Source organism: Cheilinus undulatus, linkage group 16 (genome assembly GCF_018320785.1).
Source record: "Cheilinus undulatus linkage group 16, ASM1832078v1, whole genome shotgun sequence".
Lineage (NCBI taxonomy): Eukaryota > Metazoa > Chordata > Actinopteri > Labriformes > Labridae > Cheilinus > Cheilinus undulatus.
The window spans coordinates 13,475,203-13,491,450 of NC_054880.1; the positions used below are offsets into that span (position 1 = coordinate 13,475,203).

A 16,248-nucleotide genomic window follows, 5' to 3' on the forward strand; every position below is an offset into this window, starting at 1 on the left:
AAATATGACAGCTCATAACTCGCCTTCAGCTTCATCTGACCCATGAGGATGCGTTTCCTCTGCCAAAGGGAGGCCTGGCGGAAAAGGTTTGAGACCCACTGTTCTAAAACGATGTACATCAGCGCAATACCAAATTATGACAGCAGGTGGCAGCAGCGCAGTGACTGCCACATCCAATAAACAGGAGGGAGAAGCCGAGGAAGAGAAGACGAAGAAGAAGGCGACCATGTTGATTTAAAGGAATAAGAAACACAATAGAGGCGATTAATTTCAAGTAAAATTCAATAATTGAAGCGAATTGTGAAGAAAGTGGCTGATAAACCGCATACTGAGTATACCTTGTAAAATAGCAGAGAAGCTAAGGTAGGTTTTGGGTGACATGGAACGGTCCAGTTTTTGTTAAAAACATCGAAGTTGTTGTGAGCTCATAGCTAGCTCGCAGCTAACGTTAGCGAGTGGAGTTATTTGTGCTAAATTAGCCTCGAGAGCGAGCTTGCTTATTGTGGCATGTGATGTTGACGAGAGAATACAAGGAACTTGGAAAAACATCTATTTCAATTTATTGTCTCTAAAACTTGCATTTATCCAATCACTACCTCTTAATTAAACTACTTTAATTTTGGGGCATTTCAACGGCTTAACGGCTAGTTTGCTAAAGGCTAACACTGGTTTAGCCCTGATTCCAGCTTGACGTTGTTTCCATAAAAACGCAGCATCAAGCTAATGTTATTGATTCCAAAATAAGTCCCGGTCAAATTTATCACACCTTTAATACTCGATATGTCAACTGGAAGTTAATCAAAGGCAGTGTTTGAGAACCAGGGCTAAAGTTAATGTTAATCTGAAGATAACTGAATGTTTGGAGCTCAGGCGGACAGTTTGAAGCTAGCTTTAGCAAAAGTGGCTCAAAGTTTCAACCGACCTAGGATCAACTTTAGATGGCACATTTAATCTGTGTTTGTTTGATCTAGTTCTATCAGAACAAGAGTTCAAACAGTGGGATAGTTCTGTGCGTTATATCGGCTGCTCAGGCTTTAATGATCTCTCTCAGGAAACTGCCACCTGGCAGGTTCACCTGAGCTAAATTACAATTAACCTTCAAGCTACGAAGGATGAAAAATAAGTTTAGATAAACACTAATACTTAACTTTTCAGAAGTAGTGACTCTTTTAGCCTTTTCTCCTTTATATAAATGTGTATCTGTAAAGATAGTTTGTTTTAGGAGTTACAACAAACAGATTTACCAGAAGTATGATGTGAATCACAAGTGGTTTAACTTAAAATGTCCTCCATGATTCCTCGTTGGTAAGGATTTTCTTTGAATTTTGTGATAATCTTAATTCGTAATTAGGACTGGGCAGTTACTAGAAATTTAGATTAAATCGTAATATGTCCTGATGCAATTTCAAATCCCTGAAGATACTATATTTATTTTCTTTATTTGTTTGTACTTTATTTTAGCAGGGTGGGCTCACTGAGACTGAGGTCTCCTTTCTAGGGTTTCTCTGCAGTTATACAGAACCTAAAATGTGTCAAAATACCAGTGTGCAGCTTGTAATTTTGCACAGAGATGTTATGCCCTAGTCATCATGCAATCATTCATGTGCCTTTTTTCAGAATAGCTTACCAAAAAAATCCTAACTTTCCTCATTGTTGTATTTTCTTAATCAGAATGAGAATGACAGAGAAATGATCACTCTCCTTAATACAGCAGTTCATATTCAGTTTGCATTATAAGTCATAATAATCACTTTTAGATATTTTTCAGAATTGTTCAGCCCTAGTTGAATTTATCTAATATTGTGTTGATTATAATATAGAATTTATAGAATGATATAGTGTATATATATATATATATATATAGATAGATAGATAGATAGATAGATAGATATAGAAAGTTTGTTAATAGTGTGAAATAAGGAACTTGGAAAAATAACTGCATACAAAATTGCAATTGCAGTGTTGGAAAAAAATAATTAGATTATTTTCCCAAATCAATCAGCTCTATCCATTATGTTTCTAAAATTTTCAGTGTTTTTCGATAAGATAAAATGAAGAATGCAGAGGCTACAGTAGCCTGTAGTGACAACCCTGACTACATCAGATACAGGACTGTTCTCTCCATTATAGAAGCAGTGGAGGTGCCGCTTTTAAGTGTAAACTATTTTTTAATTAGTTTTTTCAAAAACCAAATGTAATTGACACACTTTTATTGTGCCTTTTTAAAATCATGTATGTCTTGTGCTGTACTTTTTTGTGTTGTTGTTTTATATCTGGACCATAAGTCTTCAATAAGACTACCTTAAAAGCTGTAGAGCTTGAAGTCAATGTTCTTTGTAGTATTTTTTTAACTGCTCTTGGTTTTTATGAAAACATTGTTTGTGTGTGTTTCCTTTTTGTTTTAGGTGACAAGGTTTGAGTTGTTGGCTGACTTAGTGGAGGCAGAGAGTTTCTCAAGGACACACTTGCACAGCACACACCGACCTGAAGACCTGTGGTGTCAGGGGAGAGGGGGTCAAACACCAGGAGGAGAAAGGAAACGCACACTGAGGACTCAAAGGGGTGGAAAGCTTTTCAGCTTTGGACTGTATAACCCCCTTGTATGATTACCGATTTCAGGATCAAGTTTTTTTTTTCTTGTGTGGATCGACAAATATCTGCACAGTGGAAGTAAGCAGAGAGCATTACAAACTATATGATTTTTTGGGGGAAAACCTGTACAAAGTTGGACATCCTATTTCTACAAGGACAAGGATATTGAGCAACTCTTATGGACTCGAAGTGAAAACAGGAAATATTGTTCAATTTAGAAACAGAAGTTTGATTATTGATATAAGATTATTTTGAAGAAACTGTTCCCCAAGTTCAGATTGCCTTAGTTGTTCTATTTCAGGACTTAACCGCTTTGATACTTGGTCACATATAATTTTCTATACTGTGAGCAAGTATATTCATGCATATGAATGCAAATTTCTCTTCATTTTGAAGAGCTCTTGTGTAAAAACATTATTTTTTTTGTTGTTCCTGTACGTCAGTCACTCTGTTGTTGAAGGGGACCGAACTGCACGTACATGTGTATATGTAAATACTATCAATTGACTCCTGTTGTGAAAGCTTTGGACTTAAAAAGAATAGAGAATATTGTTTGTTAATGCTTATTAAACTTTTTTACTTTTGAAGAGAATTTTTAAAAAGAAAAACCTAAGAGGCAAAAATCTAAGACTTTAAGGACAAAAAAAAGAAAAGAAAAGAAAGGAAAAAATGGCAACGGCCAGAACAGAAAATGTTGGCCCAGTCGTCATGGGACTGAACAAGCAGAACGGGCAGCTCAAAGGACAGACCAAACCAGCTCCAGTCCAGCCAGCACCCACAGCTACAGGAAAGGCTTTGGGTGTGCCGCAGATAGCAGGTGCTGCCCCTCAGGATGGAGGAGGCATCAAGTTTGGCGATGACTGGAAAAAGAGCCTAAAGCTCCCCCCCAAAGACAACAGGGTCAAAACCTCAGTGAGTCTAACAGTTTATCTGACTAAAGGATTAAAATTCCTCCTCTCGACTGTTGTTCTAACCGTTTATGTCCTTTACAGGATGTGACGTCCACTAAGGGAAATGAATTTGAAGATTACTGTCTCAAAAGAGAACTCCTGATGGGAATCTTTGAGATGGGTTGGGAAAAACCTTCCCCTATTCAAGTATGTACACTTTCTGTCAATTGTCTGAAATGAACACTGTGATCCGTGTGATAGAACAACAGTTAATAGTGTATTTTAAGCATCTTTCCTTTGTTTTGGTCCTTTTCTTTATACATCTGTAACTTGTTTTGCAGTAAACATACGGCCACGTTGTATTATTGGTCATTTGGCCTGTCCTGGAAAGGCAACAGAGGAGATGTTTCCAGTAAACAGAGACAGAGAGGCAAAGGTCACATCTAAATTGAACTGGGGATGTTCCAGCTCAGTGGTCTGTGGCCTCTCTGTCATTCTGTAGAGATACCCCAACAAAGCTTTTATGGCTCAAACAACTGACCTTATAAAAATGTTACACATTTTTAAATGTATTTTATTTTATCTTTGATATTGAAGGTCAAAATTGTTTTAAATGCCCAGTGTTGCAAGAGAGAAGGAAAAATGTGTTAATTTTGTTCTTTGAAGGAATCTGTTGGCACTGCCAAATCCCTCAGGCTATCAGTGATCTGACAGCGTTCAGCACTTTTTCTCTGACAGGATAGCGGAAGGCAGAAGAGCTGTTTTTTTGTTTGTTTGTTTTTTTTTGTTTTTTTTTTTCAAAAGGATCGCATTGCTCATACACAAAAATTAGGACGCCCACGTGGCCTTCAGGGAAATGTTTCATGATTTTTAAATGAAAGGAAAATACTGTAGTTACTTAGTGGTCACCGTATCTGACGTGTTTAATATATCAACTGGAAAGTAATTAACTATGAGTCTATTGACTCACTTTTCCAAAAGTTCTATTATTAGCTATTCAGATTTGTTTTAAAGCTCCTAAAAATCATTCCTTTTTCTCTTAACTCATCCAGATATTATTCATAACTCAGCACTTTTTTTCACCATCATACACATATGTTTTAGAGTCAGGCATGTGAGTCATAAACTGTGTTCACACTGCAAGCCTTCATGCCTGCAGCTTCATGCAAGATTTCTTTTTCAGATCCAGTGTTGTGTTGGGCTGTTGACATTACTTTTTGAAATTTAGCCTGTATCAATCTGAAGTTATCACAGTCCTGAACTGACTCACATGCCAAAGAAGAAAAACAAAGGCAAAGAGATGTTTCCATAAAAGGCAGAACTGATGAAGAATAAGGTCATATCCTCCACAGTTACTGAGGTAACTTCAGGGTTAACTCTGTGTTCCCAAGACTGAGAAGGTGGTTTACTTTACTCCTACCTCTTGGTAGATCACCAGTAACTTGTGCTTAAACCTGGCCGGCTCAGCAGTCGGTTCTTTTCTGGATATTGTAAAAAAAATCAACCTGGATAAAACGAATTAACCAATCAATCTGATTGATTCTAAAAGTGGAGGAGGCAGACGTATACTTGAGGAATATATCAGTAATAATTGAAGTTATCATCCTACAAAAGACACTAAATACAACACTTGGATCCTACACCCGTTGTAAAAATTTGTTTAATGAATAATACCCTGCTTATTTCTTTAAAATATGTTTTGTATGGTTTCTTAAAGACCCATTTGGCTCTATATACTGTCATGCTTCAGCTGAAATATTAGCCCTCGTCCTAAACAGTCGGACACCTCACATGTAAGAAAATACAATCATATAAACAGAGTGGATTTATTAATAGTTCACTAGGTGATATTATAAGCCTCAATTTGCACACTTACTGGGTTTTTTTGGTCTGTTCTTTCTGCATTCATTGCAGCAGTCTTGCTTTTAGTTTGGATCATAAATTGAATTTATATTTCATATAACAGTTTACTCTGAGCTTGTAAAATGTGACAATCTGCTGATAGACTTGTCCATGATCGTGAAATCCTGGGTCTTTTGAAGAGTTTGTCATTTCAAATTTTGCGAGATTTCACTGCCACATTACGATGGTGATGACAAGTGATTATCATGATGATCCATGAAAAAAGACAGATGTAATCGTTAACAAAATTAATGGCATGGCTTTAATTGAATCGACATTTATAGCCCTCAAAACAAGATTCATATCTCCCCTTTTCACATTTATCTTCTTGTAATGATCTAAAACCAGCTGTCTATGACTTCCAAGCTGAATCGCTGCCAGCTGCATCAGACGGCTTGATTTGAGCTGCAGCGGCTCAGTTCAGACTACTGCGACTCACGCAGGGAGTTTACAGTTACAGATTCAGAGTGACTTTTGCTGTTCAGTCATTAAAAATCCCATCTGAGTCAAATAAGAGCGCCCCAACAATAAAAAAGAAGAAGAAAAAAAAAAACAGAAAAACAATCAGTCTCCTCTGCCTGCAGGAAGAACACAGCCACAGACAGACTCTTCATATCTTTGCTGTGCATTAAATGGAAGCTTTGTGATGTTGTATGAAACTGCAGTAAATCCACAAAATAATACTGGTAAAACATTTTGTCCTCACAGGAGGAAAGTATTCCCATCGCCCTGTCTGGACGGGACATCTTGGCTCGGGCCAAGAATGGAACAGGGAAAAGTGGCGCCTATCTCATCCCGCTGCTGGAGAGAATAGACCTGAAAAAAGACCACATACAGGGTGAGTTACCACCTGTTGTTTCATAAAGCTACCTTTAATTTGTAGAGGCATTGTACTCCCATCCTTTATGTTCCATCTGCTTCATGTTTCTCTCTGGTCTCCACTGGACTTAGTTTGAAAAAGATTGTTATGTATGTTGTTAGATCATGAAAATAGCTAAGTATGAATCTGTTTTTGGAAAATACTTTTTATATTAGCAGTCTTCATTGTATCTGTTTGTTACTTGATGCGACAAAAGTAGTTGGTGTTAGAATTAAAGACTTGGGTGTCAGGTCAGTTTTGGTTTTGGTTGTCTTATAGAGCCTGAATTATACTTAAAATAACTCTAGATCCCCAGTTATCACAGTTTACCTCCCCTGTTTTTCTCACAGTTTGCTTTTAAAACAGTCATCATCGTATATTTGTGGTATTAGTAACATTTCATGTCTTTATGCTGCAGCACTTGTCTTGGTGCCCACCCGTGAGCTGGCCCTGCAGGTCAGCCAGATCTCCATCCAGATCAGCAAACACCTGGGAGGAGTCAAAGTCATGGCAACCACAGGGGGCACCAACCTGCGAGATGACATCATGCGTCTTGACGAGACCGGTGAGCATCTCATTGTCATATCAAATTAGGAGTTTTATTTTTCTGCAAAAATGTCAGTTTTTGTGTTTAAAAAGATGCATTTTTCATTCTTTTTCAACATGAACATACACATAATTTAGCTTGATTATTATGAAAGAGGTAAAGTAGAAGAAATGATTGGTATATTTGCATGTTTTATCACGTTTATTCAATTGTTATTGTCTGTTGTCTTCCTCCTTAGTGCATGTTGTCATCGCCACACCTGGTAGGATCCTGGACCTGATTAAAAAGGGAGTTGCAAAGGTGGACAGAGTCCAGATGATGGTGATGGATGAGGTAATCCTGAATAAAACTGCTCATAATGAGTAACAAAGATTGTAAGATGATCTCTCTTTACAGATCAGGTTTTTCTAGAAGTCTGTCTCATTTCAGGCTCTTGTGAATTTTGTCCGGCCTTTCATGACAATCTCTGTTTCCCCTCAGGCCGATAAGCTGCTCTCTCAGGACTTTGTGGTGCTTGTCGAGGATATCATCAGCTTTCTGGCCAAAAACAGGCAAATCCTGCTCTACTCTGCAACCTTCCCCATCAGCGTGCAGAAGTTCATGGTGAGTCGCAGGCTAATTGCTGCATCACGCAGCCAACTCTGATGGCTCAGAGCCACTTGGCACCAGTCGGCTCGCACTGCAGACCAAGCTGTTCTCGCAGTGCACCCAGATCAGTGTTTGTGTCAGCCGTTTGTGTGCTATCTGTTTTCATCTGGACCAGTTCAGCCTATGCTGGAAAAATCTGATTGTGTGGAATTTCTAAAAAGACTACAATTGTCCTTTTTGAAGCGGCCAAGCAAACAGACGTGCTGTTAAAGACGTCAGAACTCTTTAACAGCACGTTTCATTTATTGATTAAATAACACTGTGCATTCTTGTCGATTTTACAAAAGACTTGGTTCCCCGGCTGACTGCACAGCCTAAACTCTTTACTGTCCGTGTGTCCTTGCTGCAGGCTAAGCACCTTCAGAAGCCCTATGAGATAAACCTGATGGAGGAGCTGACTCTGAAGGGCATTACTCAGTACTACGCCTACGTCACAGAGAGGCAGAAAGTCCACTGCCTCAACACACTTTTCTCCAGGGTAACTGACTAACTCGGCATTCGCTCCATGTCCCAGCATTTAAACTGCCAGCTCTGCAGTTACAAAGGAACTTTGCAATGCAGTGACATTGTAAATATCATAAATACAACTTGCTTGTCAAAGTTGGTTTCAGTTTAAAGTGTGGTTTGCTTTATTTGGCCTCCATTCTTCATCTTGGTATGAAATTTCTGAGATTTCTTTTTAAGTCTTATTTAAACAGCAAATCAATAAATCTTGGATTTTGACCAGAATCTGAATAATAGATGCAAGCTTTATACGTCATCAGTAACATTATTTTTCCTCCCTCTCCTTCACAGCTTCAGATCAACCAGTCTATTATCTTCTGTAACTCCACTCAGAGGGTCGAGCTCTTGGCCAAGAAGATCACTCAGCTGGGCTACTCCTGCTTCTACATCCACGCCAAGATGATGCAGGTGAGTCGCAACTAATCGAATTGTTGACATTAGCCACAATTTCATTGCATAGATACTTCACATTTTCATTTAGAGAGGGTGGAGAATGCCCATCATGCTGGTTTGATTGAGTTCAGTGCTTGTGTTGTGTCATATCCCTCCTCTTGTTTACATCTAATATATTCACAGTTAAGATGACATTCATGCCACACTTAACATTTTGTAATCAATATGTTTATTTATGTTTATTTCGAGATCTACTCTGTAAAGGCTTGGAACTCTGTCTATTGTTAGTAGCTGCTTTTTCTTTTATTTCCAGGAATACAGAAACCGTGTGTTCCATGACTTTAGAAATGGGCTGTGCAGAAACCTGGTCTGCACTGGTGAGTTTCTGTTGTTCAGATACACCTATGAAAACTAGATTTGTGTCCATAAATGCAGGGGTATCAGAGATGATGATCCGTCTGTCTGTCTTTAATAGATCTTTTCACCAGAGGTATTGACATCCAGGCTGTCAATGTTGTCATCAACTTTGACTTCCCTAAGAATGCTGAGACTTACCTCCATCGTATTGGAAGATCAGGTACACTGATTCATTTTCATAAAAGCTTAGTTTTATTAAAGGGATATTTCTGTATCTTTGAAGTTGGGTTGTAGAAGTTGGCAATAGTAGTGGCATCAGCCTCCAGAGATTTCAGTGAGCATGCCCCTTTAAACATGATGTGCTTGGGGAAGCTAGACTATACGATGCTACAGGTGGGTATGGTTGTCCATGTAATTTTGTGAGTTAAAGGTAAAATGGGCCAAAAATAAATGCTAGCTCGATTTTATGATACCTCTGAACTTTCGACATGTTTTGTTTTTCACCCTGAAATCCTGTTTGGCACTGTTTTTGCAACGCAAGCTTCAACTCTCAGCTGCTGGGGCTTTTCCACTCTGACTTTCGGCCATCCGAAACAAGCCGTTCTGATTTACTTCTTTATCACCAGTTTGGTCGACTGAGCTGATAATATCCAGTTATAGATACCCTTAAACCTTCCCTAAATGTTCCTGGTGTACAAGTTATTATGAGTGGAAACACATTGCCGAAGTGTGCCTCTACATTTGTTTATTTAAATTCTTTTAGAAACAATATTTATCAAGTCTAAAAACATGACATTTAGCATTAATTACAGGGTGACTGGAAAAGATTTGCAATGCTGTTTACAAACTTCACTGGTAAACGGAGCTACATTTGTATTAAAACATCTAAGCTCCAGAAAAAGACCCTTATTCACACAATCAGTGCATCTCAATCAGCAAAGATAATCACTTGTAATGAAGTGTTAGGAAGAGTTCAAATAGATTTGATTAGGAGAAGCTGTAAAAAGATTTTATCAGTCATCTCTTGTCGTACTCAGGGAGGTTCGGCCACCTTGGTTTAGCCATCAACCTGATCACATCAGAGGACCGCTTTAACCTGAAGGCCATCGAGGACCAGCTGGTGACCGACATCAAGCCCATTCCGGGCAACATCGATAAGAGCCTCTACGTGGCCGAGTACCACTCGTCCGGCGCCGACTGTGACGTGGAGGAGGTGGAGGAAAAACCAGGACGCCAACAGGACAGCACCTAAACTAGGTGAGATGGTTGGAGATGACTTGTAGACACTTCTTATTAGAAAACAAAATGCATGTCTTCCTAATTTGAACTTCTGTCTTCTTTTAGGACTTTGGGACACACCGGGCTTTTGCACAGACATCAGCGCTTGCACGCAGGCTTCAGGCAACTCTTCAGTTCCACATTTCTCACTCATTTTCAGAGCCTGTTAAATGGATGTAAAGGCTGCTTTTTTATTTCAAACATTTCCATGAGCTAATCCTCAAAAGGAGCTGCCTCTCTCGGTTTTGTTCAAATTCAGAAAGTTAAACTTGATTGTTTTGCACCCAACACAGAAAGGACCAAGCATCCTGCTCCTGAGCTTAGTGTATCTTAGTTAGACAGCAGTGTAACATGTATCAGAGCTGATTTGAAGGTGTCCTCTTTGGAGGCAATTTGTCTTTTCCAGCCGAGTGATTGAGCTTTTTTTTTTTTTTTTTTTTTAATGTTACAATGGTGCACCTCCACCAGCCACCATCCTGTCCACGTACACTGTTGTCGCCACTTAAGTGCCTTACTTACTCCCATGTGCACTCATCCATCCATCGCCTGCTGTCGTCTGTCATGCAGCAGAGAACGAGCACAAATTATACGAATTTAATAGAAACCTGACTTTATTTAAACACGTTATGCAAAGGGAATCCGCTCTCTCTTGTTGAGATGTGCAGAAACACGGCTCGAAATCCTTAAAAACCATCCTGAATGTGAACGTCGCAATAAAAAAAGGGCAGCTTTATTTAAATACTGCGTGACTGTTTTTCCCTTTCACTATGAATAAAACATGAGCAGAGTTAATACAAACTGAAACACAAGCCCCTCTTCCTGCTCCCTTCATTCTGATTCATGGATGTTAGCCTGCAAACAGCCTCATTTAGGCCGTCTTGCCTGCAGATCGCTGCTGTCTGGAGGTTGTTTTACATTAAAGAAAAAATCACACTTGGCTGGTGAAAACTTTAAAATGATTGACTGCTGAAGCTGGAAGATGAAAAGTTAGTTTCCTCTCCTGCACGCTGCAGGAGTAATGCATTAAAGGCGTCTTCAGAGCAGCTTTGGTAGAGATGATACACATGCGTTTTTAGTAGGTATAAGAGTTAAATGTTCTTTGTCATCGGTGCAAAACAATAGTTTGATTTTCTTTCTTTTCCTTTACATTCAGTTGTTTTGTGGAAGTGCAAAGTAATTCATCACAGGAGCAAAAGTCTTTAGTTTCACACCCCATCATGACAAAACTGAAGTTGCTGAATGTATTAGATGCCATTGTGTTCTCTCTAAAGCCCAGTGGTTGAAAGCCAAGCTCTCACTAGTTTGTATCGCTGCTGCTGCGTTTAAACTCCTCGTCAGACTTTAGTCATTTAATGATTACATGGTTTCATGGACCACAAGATAATGGCACCCAGTCGACAAAAGGACCACATTATTAACACATGACGTTTTCATGCAGCAGCAGCGATACCTTTATGTTGTTTTTTTTCTGGGCACAGCTTTTTTTTTTCTTTTTTTAATCTAACCAATGTGAGGTTTATCTTTTCTTGTAAGGGGTGGGCTCTGTGTTTGAAAGCAAAAATTGTAGCATCTTTGAACAGGCAGCTGTGATTTCTTTATTTTGTCCTCCCCTTACAGAGCGATACAAAAAAAAAGACATAAAAAAGAAAGTATTTTTGCTTTTTAAGATTTATTTTTTTGTCATTGGTTAAAATTGGGGGGGGGGCTGTGAGGCTTTAGCACTGGGAAACTTGCGGAGATTTATTCGGGGTGGGTTTGCAGAAGCGGTGTGTTTCACCTGATCCACTCTTTGAATCTTTCCTTCTCTCTGGTACTTAAAAAAGAAAAAGCACTGATTTCAAGCCTAAACTGCTCTCAGTCCTGTCTGCTTTATGATTTAAGTGCCAGAGAGAGCGTCGAGGTAAGCGGGAGTTTGTGGAGAGCATTGAAGCACTGTGGTCTTCTTCATGTTTCATGTTTGTGCGACGGATGATCAAAAGTGCTGCGATTCTTTTTTTTTTCTTTCTTTCTTTTTTTTTTTTTTTTCCCCCCAGACTTAATCTGGGCAATCTTTCTACGAGGTTTTCTGAATCATTTTGAAGAAACAGAATTGTAAATGATTCATTGTTTACAGTAGTCGTTTACAATTATGAAACAGCAACAAAAAAAAATAATTTGCTTCACAGGCGACAGAGGAGGAATTTTATTTCCCTTTATTTTCATGAAAAAGATTTTTCAGGATTTAAACTGAAGCAAAACCAAAAAAGGAGAATGTACGAGCGTGTGAGAGAGAGGGAGGTGTGTGGGTGTGTGTAAGAGAGAGACAAACAAGCGACTATTTGAACAAGGTATGCATGTTTGAGTGAGAGTAATGTTTGAAGCTGTGACCGGATGTTTTGCTGAGAATCGTTACATTTACATGCAGCTACAACTTAAACCTAATATGTCAACTTGTAATTTTTCCTCAAAGTGTCACGATTACACAATAGTTTGAGGAAATTAACGCCCTTAAACAAATGCATATAATTAGTTTAATATTAATGTTTTAGTTTCAGCCTCTTCCAGACAAAGTCTTTGCACATCTTTCTTTAAAGTATATTTATTAATTTTACAAATCCAAACAAAATACAGTCCGCCATAAATTTTGGATACATTTTTTTCCAAAACATATCCAGAATCAACAGGGTAACCTTTCCTCATTACACAGTTTACAGTTATTACTATTGCATCAAACTTCAACATTAAAACAAAAATGCAAATGAGTAACTATAAACAATTATAAAATATTGTTAGATCAAAAATCAAGCGATACAATGCATGCATACAAACAGACAGGCATGAGGGGGAAAATAAAAGGGGAAGTCCAAAACATGTAAAATGTCTAACCCTTGTTAAAAATTGGTTGCCAAATAGTATAGAAAAGTCAGCATATTCTCCTGTAGTGTACCGAATTTTCTCCAAAGTCAGACGGTGCATGACTTCTCTGACCCATGTGATGCCCAACCCCTCCTGTTAGACCCATCAAGTTTCTACTTTTCAAGACAATTGTTAGAATTATCAGTTGAAAATAAAATGTTTGGTTGTAGTAGTACTTGGATTAGTAATGTGGAAAAGATTAATCTGTTTAAACCTAAAGCTGCATAAAAAAATCACCCTGTAAAATTTAAGTATGATTTAAAACAACCTCTATAAACGTTAGGGTTTTTTTTTTTTTACTGAATAGGATTTCAACATTTACAAAAATCTTTTTTTCGATCTCAATTGCTTATAGACAGAAATAAAATCAAAACATTTGAAAGCTTAGACCCTTGGTTTTAACTGTTAATTGCACTTGCCCTGAGGAGTAACATTTTGAAGCCATCCATCAAATCAAAACCATCACTGTCCTCTTAAAACATGTCTTCATCACTGCTCGACTGTGAAGACTTTGTCATCCTTTAGCTTTTCTTGGTAGAGGCTGAGACTAACATATTTTGATGCCATCTGTCCTCTAGCTTTTATTTTAGTGAAACATGTTGTAGCTCATCAGTCACACGGCTAAAATCAAAGATCACTGGAAACACTGAAATCACTTCATCTTTTATTGTCAGAAGGCACGAACATTACATCGGGTCTAAACGGGTTAAAGGTTGTCTGCTGCATTGAAGTGTAATGAAGTTATTTTTCTGTCTTTATGTGCAAACTTGTCTTGTTTCTGTTGGATGATGAATGATGTCTTAAATATCGTCTTTGGATGTTTACAGTGTCAGGGATGTTTTTCTTTTCTTTTTCCTACATCCTGCTAGATTCAGCTGATCTAAATCTTCTAAAGATAATTTCCAATATTCTCTCTTATTTTTTCTTTGTTTTTGAAGGTTTAATATTTCAATGACATCCCTGTCAGTTCATCCATGACCTCCTTTGTGACCCAAAAATATGTTTTAAAGCCAAAGTAGATAGTTTAAGATTTATTCATCATATTCAGAGACTGGGGCTCCATATCTCCAGGCTATCAACTATAAAAGAGTAATACTTTATACATATTCCTCTCGAATTAACTGCTTTCATCAATGACTTTGTTCTTGTTTCCCTGTGTGACAGCAGAGATCTGAGAACAACAAGCTAAAAATAGCTGCAGTGATTTGTTCTGATCTGCAAATATTTTGATAAATCCCTTTCTATCATAAACCCTGCAAAGATTCAAAGATCCTCTCCATGTTGTAGCTGTTTCGGCATTAATTTCAGTTGGACATCAGTGGTCACAGAGGAGGTTATGGCAGAGCTGTTCTGAATGTTGAGTGTAAGGGCTGATTTTGTTGTTTGTGTGTTGATGTGTGTGCAAGTGTGTACTCTAGCCTGTAGAGACAGGAGGAGTGCTAACAGGGTGGATGGGGCGGGTTTATCAAAAATTTCTTTTAAAAAAGGTTTAAAATTTTGGAGAGGGTGAAGATTTGGGTTAATATTAATCAGAAGTGTTTTAATTGGAGTAAATACAAAAAGTAACACCTTGACTTAAACATGTGATAACAGATGGGCTGCCCTTAATGTATCTACTGTGCAAAGCTGAATTGAATCTGGCCTCTTAATTTGCTGCACTAATGTAGACTCACTAGCGCTTTAAGCGACTTTCCAGCCAAATTTGAAGATGAACTCAGCAGAATTGGCACAGAAAGCTGAGAGTAAATTACTGCAGTATTTCCCCTGCAGCAGCATGAACAGAAAACGGTTGAGTTTTACGACTCTGAATTGGCTTTTAAATTCTAATTTTGTTTGTGTGGCTGAAGATAAAGTTACAACAGTATTTTCTCTACAACTCAGACAAGGAGGTTGTTTATTTGTCATTGGCTAGCAAAAAAATGTTGATCCATATAATGCAGTTTTCTTTCCAAGTAATAACCCTACTGCAGTTATTTTTAACTGTTCAGTCTTTATGTTCTGGTTCTTCCAGTTTTACTAAATCAATATTATCACCCTTTGTTTAAGTAATCTTGATTTTTTTTACTTGGTTTTAAAATACCGAATCTTCTTTTGTGGGGTGTCAGTTTTTTCCATTCAGCGTACCAAGATCCTCCCCCAGTAGAGCTAAGATGATCGGGTAATATTGCAAAAATGTCACGTTTATTGTTCACCTTTGTTTTTTTCTTTGATTTAAATTTCATTGAAGAGATATCCTTGTTAACCACTCTGTCCTCTACTGTTGTAACTTGGAAATACATGCAGGGACCATACAACTGAATAAATTGGACTTAAATTCAAACTGCTTGGTGTCCTCTTTTTATATTTGTTGCCCCTGTTTTGGATAATATTTGTTAATTCGTTAAACAGAAATGTGTTGATGCAAGTAGGCCAGTTTTAATAGACTGTCACTGTTAAAGTTTTAGTTCATCTGTGATTAAAAGCTGGACCATGACGGGGCATAGGCAGACTTTTTGCTATGCAGAGATGAGATTATGCTGTTATTTCTTTTCTAAATGCAGTACTTCTACACTAGCAATGACCTTACTCTTCCATTTTAATCTTGATCACAGCTTACAGCCCTCAAAAAGCCTTCAGAGGGTTGACCAATAAAGCAGGTTGAAGAAGTTAGGGGAGCTTCATAAAGAGCTGGCTGAGGCTGAAGTCTGTATCGAGCTACCACACAGAAGTATTCAGGAAATTGACTTCAAGTGTTGTGTTCTTAGTGTCGAGCCAGTCCCGGACCACAGAGGTCGTCTCATCAAGGCCAAGGTGAAAAAGAACTCAACTGTAGCTCAGTGGTCCAAAGTCCTGTTTTCAGATGAAACTAGATTTAGCATTTCATTTAATCAAGGTTCCTGAGTCTGGAGGACGATTGTAGAGGTAAGCAAGGTGCTTGAAGTCCAATCAGTTTCCACAAACAGTGATGGATTTGGGTGCCATGTCATCTGCTGCTGTTGGTCCACTGGTAGGTGGCTGACAGCACCAACGCTGTCATGAAGTAACCTAAAGAGCTCGTCTTTGCACTGTGGGAGGAAGCTGGAGAGAACTGCATACCACAGAAAGACCCTGTCTAACCATGATTCAAGCCAGGAACCTCCTTGCTGTGGTGTCAGTGCTACTTTACCACTATGCAGAGAAGTCAAGATTGCCTTTAAATTAATAACGCTCCCACCTGAGGCTGTTGTCGCTCTTAAACCTAACAGAAACCTAGAAATTCAAATGTGATGTTATCAAAAGTGGTGATAGAGGAAAACTGTGCACACACTGCAGCCAACAGGAGGTGGAAACAGAGCTGTACTTTCTAACCACCTACCTTTTTTGCAATGGCATCAGAGACGAGTTCTTTCCATTTTTCACCAGTA

General features: G+C 38.4%; 1 protein-coding gene across 1 annotated transcript; it reads left to right on the plus strand.

Annotated features, from left to right (window-relative positions):
• Positions 1-219: 219 nt before the first annotated feature.
• Positions 220-13,232, plus strand: LOC121523436 (probable ATP-dependent RNA helicase ddx6). The gene is made up of 13 exons (XM_041808338.1): positions 220-363; positions 2,406-3,504; positions 3,585-3,689; positions 6,093-6,222; positions 6,662-6,808; positions 7,029-7,123; positions 7,271-7,393; positions 7,788-7,916; positions 8,234-8,350; positions 8,649-8,712; positions 8,811-8,912; positions 9,730-9,949; positions 10,037-13,232. Exons 2-12 carry the CDS (start codon positions 3,262-3,264, stop codon positions 9,942-9,944), a joined length of 1,470 nt encoding a protein of 489 aa, XP_041664272.1. The 5' UTR covers positions 220-363; positions 2,406-3,261; the 3' UTR covers positions 9,945-9,949; positions 10,037-13,232.
• The last annotated feature ends 3,016 nt before the right edge of the window (positions 13,233-16,248 follow it).